Below are 16,246 nucleotides of genomic sequence, written 5' to 3'. Positions count from 1 at the left end.
TTTGAGCTTCTTTAAAGCTGCAGGGTATACCCATCTCTCCTTGAACATCACACCCTTTGTAATCTTGTGGGCTAAACAAATACAGCTAAGGTTTACCAGGAAAAACACTCCTTTAGATTTGGCATGAAGATATGACAACAAGAAAATGAGGCAGCAGTACAATATACTTGCAAATACAACTAGGTAGTCTGAGAGATAGCTCAGACTGTTAGAGAACTAACTTGCATGCCTGAAGGCCTCAGAGTCAGAGGTTCAATCCAGGAACCATTTTATCTAGAAGTGAATAGTATTCTGGTACTCTTTCTAGGTTCTTCTTTCTCCTCCCTTCCCTCTCTCATAGTAAACAGGCAAAGAAATAAATAATTGAAAAATAAATGCATATAGCTGCCTGATAAAAGTATAATATATGTAAATTGATATTGGATTTAGTGGACAATAAAGTGTCCTAGGAGAAGACTCAGTGGGTAGGGCACTATACTTAAAAGCATAATACCAAGTTTGATCCCTGGCTGTTACATGGAAGCACCATGCAAAAGGTGTGAACTTCAGGAGTGGTGAAGTAGTGCTACAAAGTCCCTCCGTCATGCTGTCTCTCTTTCACCTGATCTATGGAAAAACAAACAAACAAAAAACTTGGCCAGGATTTATGAAGTTGTGCAAAGTCCCAAGAGGACCCTAGCAAAAAAAACAATAATAATAACTTATTACATTTGTGTGTTATATATTTACTTAAAATTATATTTTTATTTTTGTGTATTAGTTTCTTGTGTTTCTGTAGAGTAAGTGGTTGTTTTAATACTTAAAATCAATAGGAATTGTTAAATAAAGGTTTAATGTTTGAATAATTGTATACAGCACTCAGTGTTATGAGAAAGAACGATTCAGTTAATCATTCCACCATTGAAGGAAATTTGTATTTTTTGTGAGTTATTTATTGGTGTTTTGTTTACTATATAATTATTTCTGAATTAGTTATATAAAGTCTTTAGTAGTGTCAGTCTGTTTTATTGTTTTAATTTACCTAATCTGTCACCATATTGAAATTGTTCACATGGCAAACCAATTACACCATAGAATTCAAATCTGGCTTCTCAGATCTACTTACGGCTGGTGACACAGAAGTAATGTTTGCCTTCACTTTGTCACTTTTGACAACTTTAGTCAACTGTAACCGCACATCTCAGGCACAGCTTTTTAACCAACAATCTCCTTCTCTGTATGGTGTTTCTCAGAGCATTAACTAACCTAAGTGCCTGGTAGAATAGAGACTATGGTTCCTTAGTTAAGACCACTCATTTTGTATAGATATTTTCTTAGTTTGATCTTTTTCTTAGTTATCTCCTAATTGGAACAACAGTTATCTCCTAATTGGAGAGTTAACAACCCTGGAGTCTTGGCTTTTTGGCTATTGTGTGGAATTAGATGTACCATAAGGCTCCATGACAAAAACATCACTGAGTCTTGCGGGGAGCTTAGTAAATGGGGCAGAACTGGCGTAATAAACATAGCTTGCCCAACTACATCACAAAGCATAGGTTAGCTGGTGCACACAGCTAATCTTCTTGACTAAAAATAAAATGTCAGAAGCTCGTTATGATTAAGTTTTCAGTTTGCCCAAAGTTGTTGAGGGACAAAGCCACAAAGGAAACACTTATCTGCCTAATGAAGACACTTATGAGAATGTGTGTTCCTTTTAAGGCTTGTCAGTTGCAACACACACACACACACACACACACACACACACACACACACACACACACACACATTTTTGCTAGCTACCCCCTGAGGGCAGACGTTTTGATAAGAATATATTGGTGGAGCTACAACTATTGCATTTTCCCTGGGAACCCAAGCTGGGAGCTAGTCTGGTGCCGCTCCGTCGTCATTGTTATGGCCTCAAATGAAAACCCTGTCACCGGGGCGGGGGCGGGAAGGCCCTGGAGCGCAGCAGCCAGGAGCATCCGAATTCCCTCCTCTGTCGCTGATTGGCTGGACACCGGCAGGCCGCGGCCAGCCCCCTGCGGCTGGACTCCCCATTGGCTGCCACGAGGTGGCAATCAGAGCGGCCACGGCTGCTTCGCTCGCTCTGGCCCGGAGCTGCAGCCGTGGTCCTGTTGCGCTGTCGACGCTGCAGCCGCCGCCTGGGTCTCAGTTGGCAGTGTTTCTGCGTGCCGGCTGCCTCCCAGCTCTGGGAGCAGACACCATGGTGAGTGCTCTCGGTCCGGTCAGAAGAAGCTCACGTCGCGGTCGGGGCCGGGCCTGGCTACCCTCCAGGGAACCCGCAGCTCCATTGGAACTTGGCGCGGGGGCTCGGAGCGCGCGGGGGTCCCTGGAGCAGCCCAGGCTGGGTGCGCGCGCCCGGGGACGGGGGTTTGGCAGTGCAGGGATCGCATCGCCTTTGCTTCCTAGGCGGGTCTCCGAGCGCAGGCAGGGGACTTGTGGCCGTGGTGCGGGGACATCCAGGCGGGTCCCCGCGGATGTGGGCGGCTGAGCGTGGGCGGCTGGGGAGGCGTGGGGTGCGCGCCCCTGGGCCAGACTTTCCCGGATGCTCGCCTGCCTGGGAGCGGTGACAGGTGAGCCTGGGGGAGAGGGTGGGCTGGGGGTGGGGGGTGGGGCAAACGGTGACCTGGGGGCTCTGATTGGAGAGGGGGTGGGAGCTAGGATTACATGCTGTGGGTGCGTCCAGTAGCACAAGTACCCCAAATACAACAAAGCGGGGTGCAGGGTTGGAGAGCTCAGTGCATCCGCTGCAGCCCCCTCGCCGCTCCCCTTGCCCCCCACCCCTCCACAGCTGGTCCCTGACACCCCGGTTTCCTCTGTCCCCGCAGTACGGATTTGTCAATCACGCGCTGGAGCTGCTGGTGATTCGCAATTATGGCCCTGAGGTGTGGGAAGATGTCAAGTAAGTGACCACCGCCCCCTCCTCTAACCCGGGCTCCTGTTGGAAGTAGGGGGGTTCCAAGGGCGCCTTCTAGCCATTCCCACCCTCAACCCCCCACCCCCACCCCGGATCTCCGCCCGCTGCTCCTGGCCTCCGCTGCGCTCCCACGCTCCCAGGCTGAGCCCGGGAGAGGAGAGGAGGGTGTCGGGCGGGGTTGGGAAGCCCGGAGCCCGGGGAAGGGCCCCCGGGGTCACCGCGGCCTCGAGACCCGGCCTGAGCGTGGGAACGTGCTGCCGGCGCCCAGCCGCTCCCAGGCTCTGCAGGCCGGGCGGCTCCCACGCGAAGAGGGGCTCTGGGGACCCATCACAAAGGCCTCCACGACCGTCGTGTTCCCAGAGGCCTCAGAAATAAACAGAAGTCCATGACTCCTTTGTAATCAACACACTTTGAAGACGGAAAGGTCTTTTTTTTTTAATCTATTATTTATTTACTATTAAAAATGTTTTGGGTCGCCTGGCTTCACCACTGTGTGTGGACTTTTTCAGAGACAGAGAGACAGCGACTGAGACAGGAAGAGAAAGAACAGAAAAGACCCCACAGTACCCAAACTTCCTCCAATTGCAGGGGGACCCGGATGGAACCTGAGCTGAGTGCCTGACAAAGTGGGTACCCTCCTGAGTGAACTCAGCGCCCCCCCCCCAATCTTTTTGAGATCCTGGAACTGAACGTCTCATGACTTTTCTCGAGCCTTTCTTTGTGAATCAGTTGCATTTATTTATCCAGAAGTAAAGTGAAAATTTCTCCTTCATGACCCGGTGGTAATGGGGTAGGCAGGGCAATCTCATTTCTGTCTAGGAGTTTCAGGGGAGAAGCGAGCCCACCGAGCTGGATGTAAACGGAAATGTCATAGTCAACTGAGCTGAAACCTGTTGGGATGATGGATCACCTCGGCAGGCATTTTGGTCTCACAGTGTTCCCTTTCTCTGCCCCTCACCCTGGTGAAATTTGCATTTGACTTATTGTGACCACAGCCAGACAACTACCCCAAAACATTCTTAGGCATTTATTTTCATATTAAAATAATTATTGATCACATTCGAAGGGAGGTGGAAGAAAGGAGTTCTTGGGTGGATCAAAGAGAATACCTTATTATTATAAGCTCTGACTTCCTGTGCTTACTAATTTCATTTTACTGTATTGAGTAGATCATGTCCCATTGCTATTTTGTCTTTAATATCGTTATTAGTAATGAATCCTAATAGGTCAGTAATGCAATTTCAGTGTTAGTGATTTCTTACTACTGTCTCTCCGTGAAATGATCAGGATTAAGCATGAATGCACTGTTTCCTTCTGCCGTACTTGCATCATAGAACATTCTTTCATGTTCCATACTAACTTGTTACCCACAGAGCATATGTATATGTTTTGAAATTGAATTTTCACTTTGAAATTGAATTGATTACTTGACAGTTATATAGTAAATCAAATTAAGAATCTAATCACTAAAGGTTACTTTGAAGTTTGAAATTTCTGTCCACCTTACTAATGCCTTTTTTTTATGTTGTTTGATAGAGTTATAGAGAAGACAGATATGAACAGAAAAAGTTTAAGCAAGTAACTTAAGAGTAGGGTCATTGATTTGCATCCCAGGAAGTGGTGGAGTAAGAAGGGCTTTGACTCTAAGGCATGAGGTCCTTAGTTCTACCCCTGGGTACTGCATATATAGGAGTGATGTGATACTCTTGTTCCCTCTCTTCTAAGGAATTAGTACATTGATATCTATTTTAAAAAAACAGGGTATTTTAAAGCTATTGTTTTTGCAAATTTCTGAAAGCAACATACTTATCCCTCATATGATGTTTTCATATGTCAGATGTAAATTCCCAAATTTCCAGGAGAACATACTATGACAATGTTGAGAAACTTAAGAACAGAATGAAAGATGTTTCTTTTGGTTAAACATTCACTATAAAATGCACGTCAGACTAAAGCAGATTAGAATATATACCCTAACCCTATTGAGACTACTGTTTATGTAGAGACGAAAACGAATACTTCAGAGGCTTGCTTCAGAAAAAAAAATTATCAAGTTACTTGTTTATGTTGGCTTTATTTTCTCCAGAGAAAGTAAAAAATATCCAAAAAATATACAAATCCCACTGATTTGGGAATGTAACTGTGCCACACCCCTCTAGAAACATTTTTTTTTTAATTTGGTAGGAGAGAGAGAGAGAGCGAGAATCAAGAGAGCAGGTGTTTAAAGAGAAACAGAGACAGAGACACATACAGACCAGCTTCACCACTCCTGCAACTCCCCTCTGGCAGTTAGCGACTGGGGACTTGAATTCTGTTTGAAACATTCTTACAACTTGACTTTAAGGGCATTTCCCATTTTCATGACACATCAAAATCCTTTAACCACTAAGTTATCTTTAGGTGACTTCAAAAGTATCTTCATCTGAGTGCTAATAATTTCAATCATTCCAAATATTGCTCCTGATAAACTAAATCAAATGGCTCATTTATCCTTATAAATTTATCTCAAAGAGGGACCAGGTAGTGGTGCACCTGGTTGAATGCACATGTTAACAATGCTCAAGGACCCAGGTTCGAGCCCCAGGTCCCCATCTGCAGGGAGAAGCTTCATAAGTGGTGAAACAGGGCTGCAGGTGTTTTTCTCCCTCTCTATCTCCCTATACCCTCTTGATTTTTGGCTCACTCTATCCATTAAATAAAGATAATTTTAAAATAAAATAATCTCAAAGACTATGTGCCTGTGCAAGGAGACACTGCTATCGGAGTACCTGTAATCCAGGTGTTGATTTTCATTCTCTTTTGTCTCAACACCCATCCCCTTTAGTGGCAGCCATCTTGTATTGGCATGGTTCAGTGTTCAGATGAGAGAGCATTGACCAGTTTTCTGTGTTGAAGGGAGTCAAGTAGCTCATTTGTTCTTTGCCTAAAACCCCTAAGAGATCACTGCCTGTGCCCTGAAAAAACATTTGCTTAATACAGCAGAAAGATTCTCTCTGCCTGGGGACAAGAGAGGAGAATTTAATTTTCAGGTCAGTCCTCCTGAGCTCATTATGTTTCAGGGAAGATAACTGCAGCCAATAGTCTAAAATACTTTCATTTTTTTTATGAATAAACTGAATATAAGAAACAATGGTGTTGGTTTCATGTTCTAAACTCCAAATTGATGCTTATGACATTGAATATAATATTTTCGCTTAGTAGGAAATGGTCATAAAACATCCTTCATGAGAAAGGATGCCAAATATTTTAAAGGCAAATAAAATCTTAAGTAACGGATTCCAGACAAAAAAAATTCTGAGTGGGTAAGAGCCAAAAATGTTCATTCTAAACTCAGCATTTACTTATATGCTTACCAACATTATAACCTTGTCACAGGGTTTTAAATATCTCTTCTTGGGGATCGGATGGTAGTGCAGCGGGTTAAGCGTGCATGGTCCAAAGCACAAGGACCAACATAAGGATCCTGGTTCGAGCCCCCGGCTCCCCACCTGCAGGGAAGTCGCTTCACAGGTGGTGAAGCAGGTCTACAGTTGTCTATCTTTCTCTTCTCCTCTCTGTCTTCCCTTCCTCTCTCCATTTCTCTCTGTCCTATCCAACAACAACAACATCAATAACAACAATAACTACAACAACAATAAAATAAGGGCAATAAAAGGGGGGGAGCAAAAATAAATAAATAAATAAATAAACAAATACAATTCTCTTCTTAAGGAAGAAAAGTGTTCACATCATGGGTCAGCAAACTTTGTCTTAAGAGGGCCAACAAAAGGGTCACTTGTCAATATTTTAGGTGCTTCAGGCCAACAATCAATATAGAAGGTATTATGAAGGTTTCTATTCACATGTTACAATGTAGCCATTAAAAAAAAAAAAAGGTAGAAGCTCTTCTTTGCTCCCAGACCAGACAAAAATAGGTAGCAGTTTGAGTAAGACCCTCAGCTGGACCTTGCACACTCCTCTTTAGACCATAAACACCTGTGAAAATGCAGAGATCGCTGAATCTACTTTAAACTTTGTGTTCTTGGTTTCTTAGTTTTCAGATGGTCCTTTCAGGAATGGCGCCTAAGTGATGACAAAAATCAACCATTATTTAACCAAGAAATAAAGTTAAGATATACATATTAGAAAAATGCATAAAAACTTAACTAAATCATCTGTTATCCTCTCATCATTTCTGGCTAAGCTAATTGCTGCACCAGAAAACTAGATTTGATTTAGAATTTTTTTTTTATTGTTGTAGTTACTATTTTTGTTCTTGATGTCATCGTTGTTGGATAGGACAGAAAGAAATGGAGAGGAGGGGAAGACAGACAAGGGGAAAGAAAGACACCTGCAGACCTGCTTCACTGCCTGTGAAGGGACTCTCCTGCAGGTGGAGAGCCAGGAGCTTGAACCCGGATCCTTACACCAGACCTTGTGCTTTATACCACATGGGCTTAACCCACTGTACCACCTGATTTAGAATTTCTAACTTGACTGACAGATAAAACTGATTTTAAAAAGTAAACATATCTAAGATGTTTAAAAGTCTGTTCAAAGCAAACAGAATTTCTTTCTAATGGCCAATTGCTTTGCCTAGAGGTCAGTAGACCAGAGAAGAAATCAAACATTGCTTTTGAACTCCGAAGTGTTACATAGTACTACACCCCTTTCTCATTAACTAAAGATCTGAAATAGACATTCAGCTCAAAATCTGATATGAGAATTGAAAATTATGTAATGGCACTCTAGGTTAATAACTACTAGAGTAAAAGTAAGCTGTCAGTCATCTTCCAATGTAGAAAATACATGTAGGGGAGTCGGGCAGTTAAGAGCAGGTGGCACAAAGTACAAGGACCCGCATAAGAATACCGGTTCAAGCCCCAGGCTCCCCATCTGCAGGGGAGTTGCTTCAAAAGCCGTGAAGCAGGTTTGCAGATGTCTTATCTTTCTGTCCCTCTCTCTGTCTTTCCCTCCTCTCTCCATTTCTCTCTGTGCTATCCAACAACAACGACATCAATAACAACAACAATAAAAAAGAACAAGGGCAACAAAAGGGAATAAATAAATAAATTTTAAAAGAAAAAACTTAAAAAAAGAAAATACATGTAGGTTTGGTGTGGTCTTGTTTTATTAACATAGCAAGTATTTATTAATTCTTTAATTGAATTATAATTTATTCTTGTATTTCTCTAGTTAACCTCATTTTTTTTGTGAGTATAGTCCAATGTCTTAGCCATAAGGATTTAAAAGTTAAGAACTGGGCAGAAGAGATAGCATAAATTTTATCTAAAAAAGATTTTTATACCTGGGACTCTGAGATCCCAGGCTCAGTTGCCAGAACCACCATAAGACAGAGCTGAGCGGTGCTCTGGTGTTGCTATTGCTGTCTTTCACTCTCTCTCATTACAAATAAATAAAAAATATCTTTAACTACGGAGTCGGCCAGTAGCACAGCGGGTTAAGCGCAGGTAGTGCAAAGCACAAGGATCGGCATAAGGATCCCGGTTCGAACCCCTGGCTCCCCACCTGCAGGGGAGTCGCTTCACAAGTGGTGAAGCAGGTTAGCAGGTATCTGTCTTTCTCTTCCCCTCTCTGTCTTCCCCTCCTCTCTCCATTTCTCTCTGTCCTATCCAACAACAACGACAGCAATAACCACAACAATGTTAAACAAGGGCAACAAAAGGGAATAAATAATAAATAAAAATATTTTTTAAAATATCTTTAACTAAAGAAAATAGTCCCATATTTGCCTTCAAATTAAGCCTAGAGACAATATATTTTTTTGTCTTACAATCTCTTGATTTTCCTGTGACTTACACATAAAGAACATTTGACTATTAGAAGGATATATTGATCTTCTGTTTTTAAAACTAAACCATTTTCTTGAACTCCCCAATCATTAATTCATTTTTCTAGGTTTAATTTTTTTTAAATTTTATTTCAGTTTCACTTGTAAGCATTGTGTTAGATGTTGTCTTGCACCTTTTTGTTGTCATTGAGAAGTCATGTTCCACTGACTGGTTTCTCATCCATGTTTTTATTTGTATTGATGCATTTCAAATGACTAGTTTCTATTTAAAGCATTTACCATCAATCTCATTTCCATCGACTTCAGGTTTGTGGTACTAGTCACCATAAGTTTTATGCAATGTCCTTGCCTAATTTTATGCTGTTAGTTCAGTAACAGTGTTACAGCAGTCACTAAACTGTTAACATTTTTCTAGGCAAACTGTTCTTGGTCCCTCATCAGCATTCTTTGAAGATGCAGAAATTATGAATTCTTAGTGAATCAGTCAATTTTACTTTTGTGATACTCTTTTGACTCTGATTGAAGAGGTATTTATTTTCTTGAAGAGTTTTGTTTTTCCTTTTGCTTACTTACTGTTGTCTGTAAGAAACTCTGTAAGTGATTTTAACAAGAAGCAGATGATGATGGCAGAATTATTTTATTCTTTTCCTTTTTATTTATTTTTGCATGTCTTAACCAGCATGTTAAATGAAATTACAGCTTCAAAAATAAATATTTTTCAATCTAAAATTATATCTGAGACATACCTGGTTTAGCACACACATAACAGTGCACAAGGATCCAGGTTCTAGCCCCCTGGTCCCCACCTACAGGGGGAAAGCTTCACAAGTTGTGAAGCAGTGCTTCAAGTGTCTCTGTCTCTCTCCCTCTCATCTCCCCCTCTTGTCTCAATTTCTCATTTTACCTAATAATAAATAAACATATATATATATATATACATATATATATATATATTATGATCCACTATCATTAAGGCAGTCTCCCTAAATAAATTCAGCCTCCATTGAAAAGCATGACTTTAGTTTTTAATATTCCATTTGTTTTTATCCATGTATCATTAACCTAATGAACATATTATACAACTTTTGTCAATTTTTTTAATATAAAATACACTATTAGCTCTACTATTTGGGCCCTAAATTAAAACAGAATGCTACTCATCTACAATTGTTCATTAATTCATCGATGGATCACCAAACTGCTTGTTACATACACATCTCTTATGTGATTTTCCAAGCTGCCTACATTTTCCAGTTCTTAACAATATAAGAAAAAAATGCTTCCTTTATAGGATTCTTGTAATATATTGAATAATTTTTTGTAAAAATGCTTACTATACTTCTTGAAAAATAATGGCTTAAAATATTAATTACTATTTTAAATTTTAATGTTAGCACCTAGCTTTTCAACTTTTTCTTTTTTCCTAGAACATCATGGAGACTGTAATACTTTCTTTAAATGGGGAGCTCATTCTTCTAGAATAAACATTTTTCATCACTCTAGAGAAAGGGGCAATGTTATTATTATTTTCTTTCTTCACTCTTGTATTTATCTGTGCAGCTGGTACCAGTTCTTTGAACTTGAAGTTCTTTTAGAATCTCCATTTCACTGTCACTGCAGTTCCCCAGACTAGGATGATTTTCCCACTCTTGGTCACTTCAGATTATGGGATATATATATATATTCCTTGTTATGTTATTTGAAAATGCAGAATAAGGGGGCTAGGGAGATAATTCCATTGGTAGGTCACCAGGCATTCACTCTTAGGACTGGGAGGTTCAGTCATGGCACCACCATAAGTGAGCAGTGCTCTTGTCTCTCATTCTGTGTCTCTTATTAAAATAAATAACATCCTTAAAAGATCGTCCACGTTATCTAAAAATGCAAAAGCTCTTAATATTTTTTGCTAATACAAATCAAGACAGTCTAGCATAACACAGTTTTTGCCGTCTTCCAATCAGATTTGCATATTCATTAGACCTTATAGTTAAATTCCCCTGCTTTTTTTTTTTTTTTTACATTTTCTCAAGTAGGCTTTATTTATTCATTTATTTATTTAGTTATCATTAGGGTTATCACTGGACTTGGTGTCTCCATGCTGATTCCAGCTCTCACAGAGGTCATTTTCACCACCACCACCTTTTTATTCCTTTCTTTTGATAGAGACAAAAAGAAATTGAAAGAGAAGGGGGAGGTAGGGAGAGAGAAGGAGAGATACCTGCAGCACTGCTATACCATTTGTAAAGCTTCCTCCCCCCTACAGGTGGGGACTGGGGATTTGAACCTGGATCCTTGAGCTTGGTGGTGTGTGTATTCTACTGAGTGGGCCTCACTTAGCCCCTAAAATAGGTTTTATTTTATTTTATTTTTAGAAAACAATTTGTTTATTATTAACAATAGTGGATAGGGACTCAGAGCATTGCTCTGCTCTGTCTTTTGGTGGTGGTAAATGTTAAACACGAGACCTCAGAGAAGTCTTTCTGCATAACTATCATGCTGTCTTTCTATCCCCTAGTAGGTTTTAATATGCTGCAGTACTTGTTTAAAATTTCCAAAGTCCTTTCTTCCTTATAATTCCAGCTGAGTGCTGCAACATCCACTTGAAATAGGAACAGTCTTTCTGTCTCACTGTTTGCTTTTGTAAATGATAAAGTCAAGCTTCCAAGAAGCTAAGTGACAACCCCAGGGAATGGTACACAGGAAGCTAAAGAGTCAGAACTCCATTTCTTCTCTTCACAGTCTGCCAGAAATGGGAGCCAATGTAATAGATCCACTAAAAGAATACCAGATTGATGTCTGTACCTAGAAATTTCCTCAGTACAAACGAAATGATAGGCAGATTTTGAAAAGTAAATTAGATGATTGTTAAAACCAAGATCTCTTTCTTCTCAATAAGTGTTCATTCAGGTAGCAAGGAAGTTGGAGAAAGTTCCAGCTGCAGGGAGAACTATTCAATAGATGTCATCAGTGTGATCAGCTCCATCTCCCTCCTCATGGCGTCCTGGGACCAGGATGACGTCTGGTGCCTAGGTGGTAAATAAGGTCGCTACTTTACCTCAGAGGTTTTCTTTGATGAGGGGAAAGCAAAACATGTCCCAGAAAGCAAACTGGGTATTGGTTTTCCTTGCATTTTTCAATGCTTGTGAATTTGAAAATCAGGGACGCATATAATTTAATCAAGTGTGACAGAGAGGGAAGTCTTGTGCATCTAAGTAAGCACTTGAGGAAAATTTAGGGAATCTGTGTTCTTGTTAACATAAGGAGACCCAGTTGAGACAAACTCGAAGTAAAAGCCATTCACTGCTCTTCAGACTAAGGGACTAGAGCAAATGTTTTCCTTCATTGTATTAGAAAGTGATAGTTATGAGAGAATGCAGGCAAACCGAGATAGAATACAGGAAAGGAAATAGAAGCTATGAAGAAATCTGCATAGCCGGTCCTGTACCAAGGGTGACATCTTAGATGCTAGACTTTCATTTATTACTTTGGCTTTTTTATTGGTGAAGAAGAATCTGTAGGGGAAATGGAGTCTTTTTCTCCAGTAAAATGAAGCTCCTTTTTCTCTAGTAAAGCCTATTAAGTTTAAAGAGTTTTCTTTCTTTCTTTTTAATATTTATTTATTTATTCCTTTTTGTTGCCCTTACTGTTTTATTGTTGTAGTTATTGTTGTTGTTATTGATGTCGTCGTTGTTGGGTAGGACAGAGAGAAATGGAGAGAGGAGAGGAAGACAGAAAGTGGGAGAGAAAGACAGACACCTGCAGACCTGTGAAGTGATTCTCCTGCAGGTGAGGAGCTGGGGGTTCGAACCGGGATCCTTATGCTGGTCCTTGTGTCGGTCCTTGCACTTTGTGCCAGGATGTGCTAACCCGCTGCGCTACTGCCCGACTCCCATTTAAAGAATTTTTCTATTGGAAGGAAAGGTCAATGCCCTAAAGTATCTGTTGTGTCTCCTAGTTACTGTTGATGCAGTTGCATAACCCAATCATAATCTGACTGGCTGTCCTTCATTGCTGAATCCCGAAACGCTCAATTGTTGGCATGACTACAGTTCTGTGTGGTCAGATTTCTTTCCAAACACCTAGATAGGGGCCTTTTGGTGGCCCATATGTCCCACGTGCTTTCAGCACTTTTGCCTCATGGAGTTTTTATCAGCTCTTCAGCCATGCAAACTGTTACTGTATGTGTCAGTATAATAACTGTGCTTCTAAGGCTCTCCTTTTTTTCTTTGTACTTTCCATTCCCACCCATAAATGTGGGCAGGACTCAGCTTTCAGATGGTGAAATAAGTGTTTCTTCTTCAGGGAAAGATGTTCTCACTGTCCAAACTGTTTGTTGCTCATATTACATACAGGAGTTCACAGTTACACATTTTATTATTTGATTAATGCCTGTGGTGTCTATACTGCCTATCTGTGCTATTGTCTACTGTCTCTCTTTTTCTATCTAGTGATATATATCACCCTGAGGCCATACAAGGCCCTCAGAAATCATTCAGTTTGAGATTGAGTCTGACCCTGCCAAGGCACCAGTGTTTTTCATAGTAGCATGAAAGTGCTAATTTTTAAGTCGACAACTTTGTTGCTTTTTAAATATTTATTTATTTATTTCCTTTTGTTGCCCTCCTTGATGTAGTTATTGTTGTTGTTATTGATATCATTGTTGTTGGATAGGACAGAGAGAAATGGAGAGAGGAGAGGAAGACAAAGGGGAGAGGAAGACACCTGCAGACCTGTTTCACCGCTTGTGAAGAGACTCCCCTGCAGGTGGGGAGCCAGAACCTCAAACCGGGATTTTTATGCCAGTCCTTGTGCTTTACACATGTGTGCTTAACCCACTGTGCTACTGCCTGACTCCCAAGATGATAACTTTGTATGACCCATGAATAATGTTATTTTAAAAAATCCAAATGTTGGCAAAAAAAAAAAAAAGATTACCTGTTCTTACTCTATGAAGGTGTAGAAAGATGCAAATATATTCTTCTTTCTTTCTTTCTTTCTTTCTTCTCTCTCCCCCCTTTTTGTGAGAGAGAACAGAAAGAGAGAAACATCACAGCATTGAAACTTCCTTTAATTCATTAGGAGCCTGGCTTAAACCTGGGTCATGCACATGGCAAAGCATCACACTTTCCAAGTGAGCTATTTCTTCTATATAACGGGATATATGTACTTTGAAATATGATAGATATTATATATGTACTACCTTTCATAGGCTTAATTTCCAGAGAATAGAGCATATGCATGTTCACCACAAGTTTTATTATTATTTTTCTGCAGCCAGTTCTTGTGTCAGAATGATGATATCTGTGACTACTATTTTAAAAGTATAAGGGCTTTTAAAATGGATATTTCATGTATCAGAAAAGTCAGAAGATATAATATCAGTTATAGTACTACCTTTTGGAAGAGTCAGAGTTCCTTCACATCATCTCCCTTCAGACCTGGAAAGGGTGGCAGGGTGCAGAATGCTGTACTACACGGGCTTGCATTCAGGTCAAGATTACATTCTTTAGCAAGTATCTGAAAGCTGGCTATATGTCAGGCCAAGTCTGTATTATAGACTTCAGGCAGATGTGTGGAAAATTGGCACTTAAAATCCGCTGCAAATGTTGTTTACTTTGCCATACAATTTTCATTGTGATTGCTAACGTGTATTGGACACATATCCCACAATTACAGTTTTTAAAGCTGTATACTTGGCATCTCACCTAATCCTCACTAGAAAATAGATTTTTTTTTTAAATTAACTTTCATGCATGAGGCTCTAAGGCCCTGAGTTCAATTCCCAGCACTACCAAAAGTCAGAGATGACCAGTTCTCTGGTCCCTCTCTCTCTCTCTGTGCGTGTGCGTGTGCTGCCCACTGTATCTCTCTCATTAAAATAAATAATATATAAAAAAGAAAAGCAGATTATTCTCATTTTCTCAAGGGAATTGAGGCTTCAAACCACTTAACTATTAATCATTAGAGCAGACTAAGCACAGATAGTTTGATAACGGCCATACTATGTACTTTTCCTCCAGTTGAAAAAAAACAAACAACTATGACACTCTGTTCCCATAACAGCTGATTTACTGTGGACATGAATATACATGTGAAGTTTCACTGAGATACTGTCATGTTTTCCTAGAATGTTCAAGCACTTACATAAGAGTTGCTCAAGGTAACTTTTTAAGAATCCTTTTATTTCACATGAAATGGAGTTTGATGGAAGAAAGAGAATGGTGGGCTGGGTGGGGTGGGGCAGAGGACCACTGCAGTGCATGAGAGAACAGGATTGAGCTGGGACCCTCGGGCATGCAGCTCCTGAACTCTACCAGCTGAGCTATTTCCCTCATTTCTGTACAACAAAAAAAGATTTTCAACATTAGTCCTACCTTTTCTACTATTTTGCTTTTCATGACATCAGTTATTCATAATCAACTGCATCTGAGAAGATTCCAGTACAATTATAAATATATATTTATTTTATTTTATTTTTGCCTCCAGGGCTATTGCTGGGGCTCAGTGCTAGCACTATGAATCCACTGCTCCTGGCAGCCATTTTTTTCCCATTTTATTGGATAGGACGGAGAGAAGTTGAAAGAGGAGGGGGAGGTAGAGAGGGGGAGAGAAAGCGAGAGACACCTGCAGGCCTGTTTCAACCACTTGTGAAGTGTCCCCGCTGCATGTGGGGGAGCTGGGAGCTTAACCCAGATCCTTGTGCAGGTCCTTGTGCTTAGTACTCTGTGCTCGTAGTCGGGTGTGCCCCACTCAGCCCCCTGCAATTACATTTTTTAAGAAAGCATCCACCTATCTTTTATTATAGTATCATTATAGCAGTTCTGTTGTTAGTTATTGCTAATCTCCTACTGTGCCTAATTTATAAATTGTACTTTAGCATTGGTATGTATGTATGTATGTAGTGGAGTAAAATCATACTATATATAGGGACTCAATAAAATGCATGGTTTTCTATATCCTTGGGAGTCTTGGGATGCATTTCTCATGGGGAAGGGTTGACTACTATAACAATAATAGGAAGGAACAGAATATAATTAACACACTAAGAAATAACGTGATAGTATTTCTCTAAGTTGTCACTTGGTAGATGAGCACTATTCAATGTATTTTAATCAAATTTGCTTAGGATTTAACTTAATGTATATAATTTGTCATTAAATTTTATTGGAGAAAAATATCAGTATGTCCAAACCTTTCATTCTCATGGACATTTTATTTTATTTTATTTTATTTTATTTTCTTATCTCCGACTTCATTGGTGCCAGAATTGAACCTAAGATCTTTGAGCCTCAGACATGAAAGTCTGTTGCATAACCATCAGGCTATTCTCCCCCACACAACACCACCACAGAAATAAAAAAAAATACATTTAATTTAATTTTTATATTTATTTATTTTCCCTTTTGTTGCCCATGTTGTTTTTCATTGTTGTTATAGTTATTACTGTTGTTGTTGATCACAGAAATCTTAAATTATATGTTTTTCAGAGATGCCTATAGTTTTCCTCACATGTAGACCAGGTAGGGTTAACTGATAAA

At 40.1% G+C, this 16,246-nt stretch overlaps 1 protein-coding gene across 2 annotated transcripts in view; it reads left to right on the top strand.

Moving 5' to 3' along the window:
- The first annotated feature begins 2,049 nt into the window (after nucleotides 1–2,049).
- The window catches only part of GUCY1B1 (guanylate cyclase 1 soluble subunit beta 1), a 68,302-nt gene continuing 54,105 nt past the window's right edge, over nucleotides 2,050–16,246 (top strand). The window contains exons 1-2 of one of the 2 annotated variants that reach the window (XM_007535053.3): nucleotides 2,050–2,206; nucleotides 2,829–2,902. In XM_007535053.3, the coding sequence (XP_007535115.1) occupies nucleotides 2,204–2,206; nucleotides 2,829–2,902 (77 nt within the window). In that variant the 5' untranslated portion in view covers nucleotides 2,050–2,203. Of the gene's footprint in view, nucleotides 2,207–2,828; nucleotides 2,903–16,195; nucleotides 16,229–16,246 lie in introns of those variants that run through there. The other variant, XM_060178913.1, reaches the window with a different exon arrangement.

The sequence above is a fragment of the Erinaceus europaeus genome, chromosome 19, assembly GCF_950295315.1.
Source record: "Erinaceus europaeus chromosome 19, mEriEur2.1, whole genome shotgun sequence".
Taxonomy (NCBI): Eukaryota; Metazoa; Chordata; class Mammalia; order Eulipotyphla; family Erinaceidae; genus Erinaceus; species Erinaceus europaeus.
The sequence above is the reverse complement of the archived record's forward strand: the minus strand, read 5'-3'. Positions and strand labels throughout refer to the sequence as shown.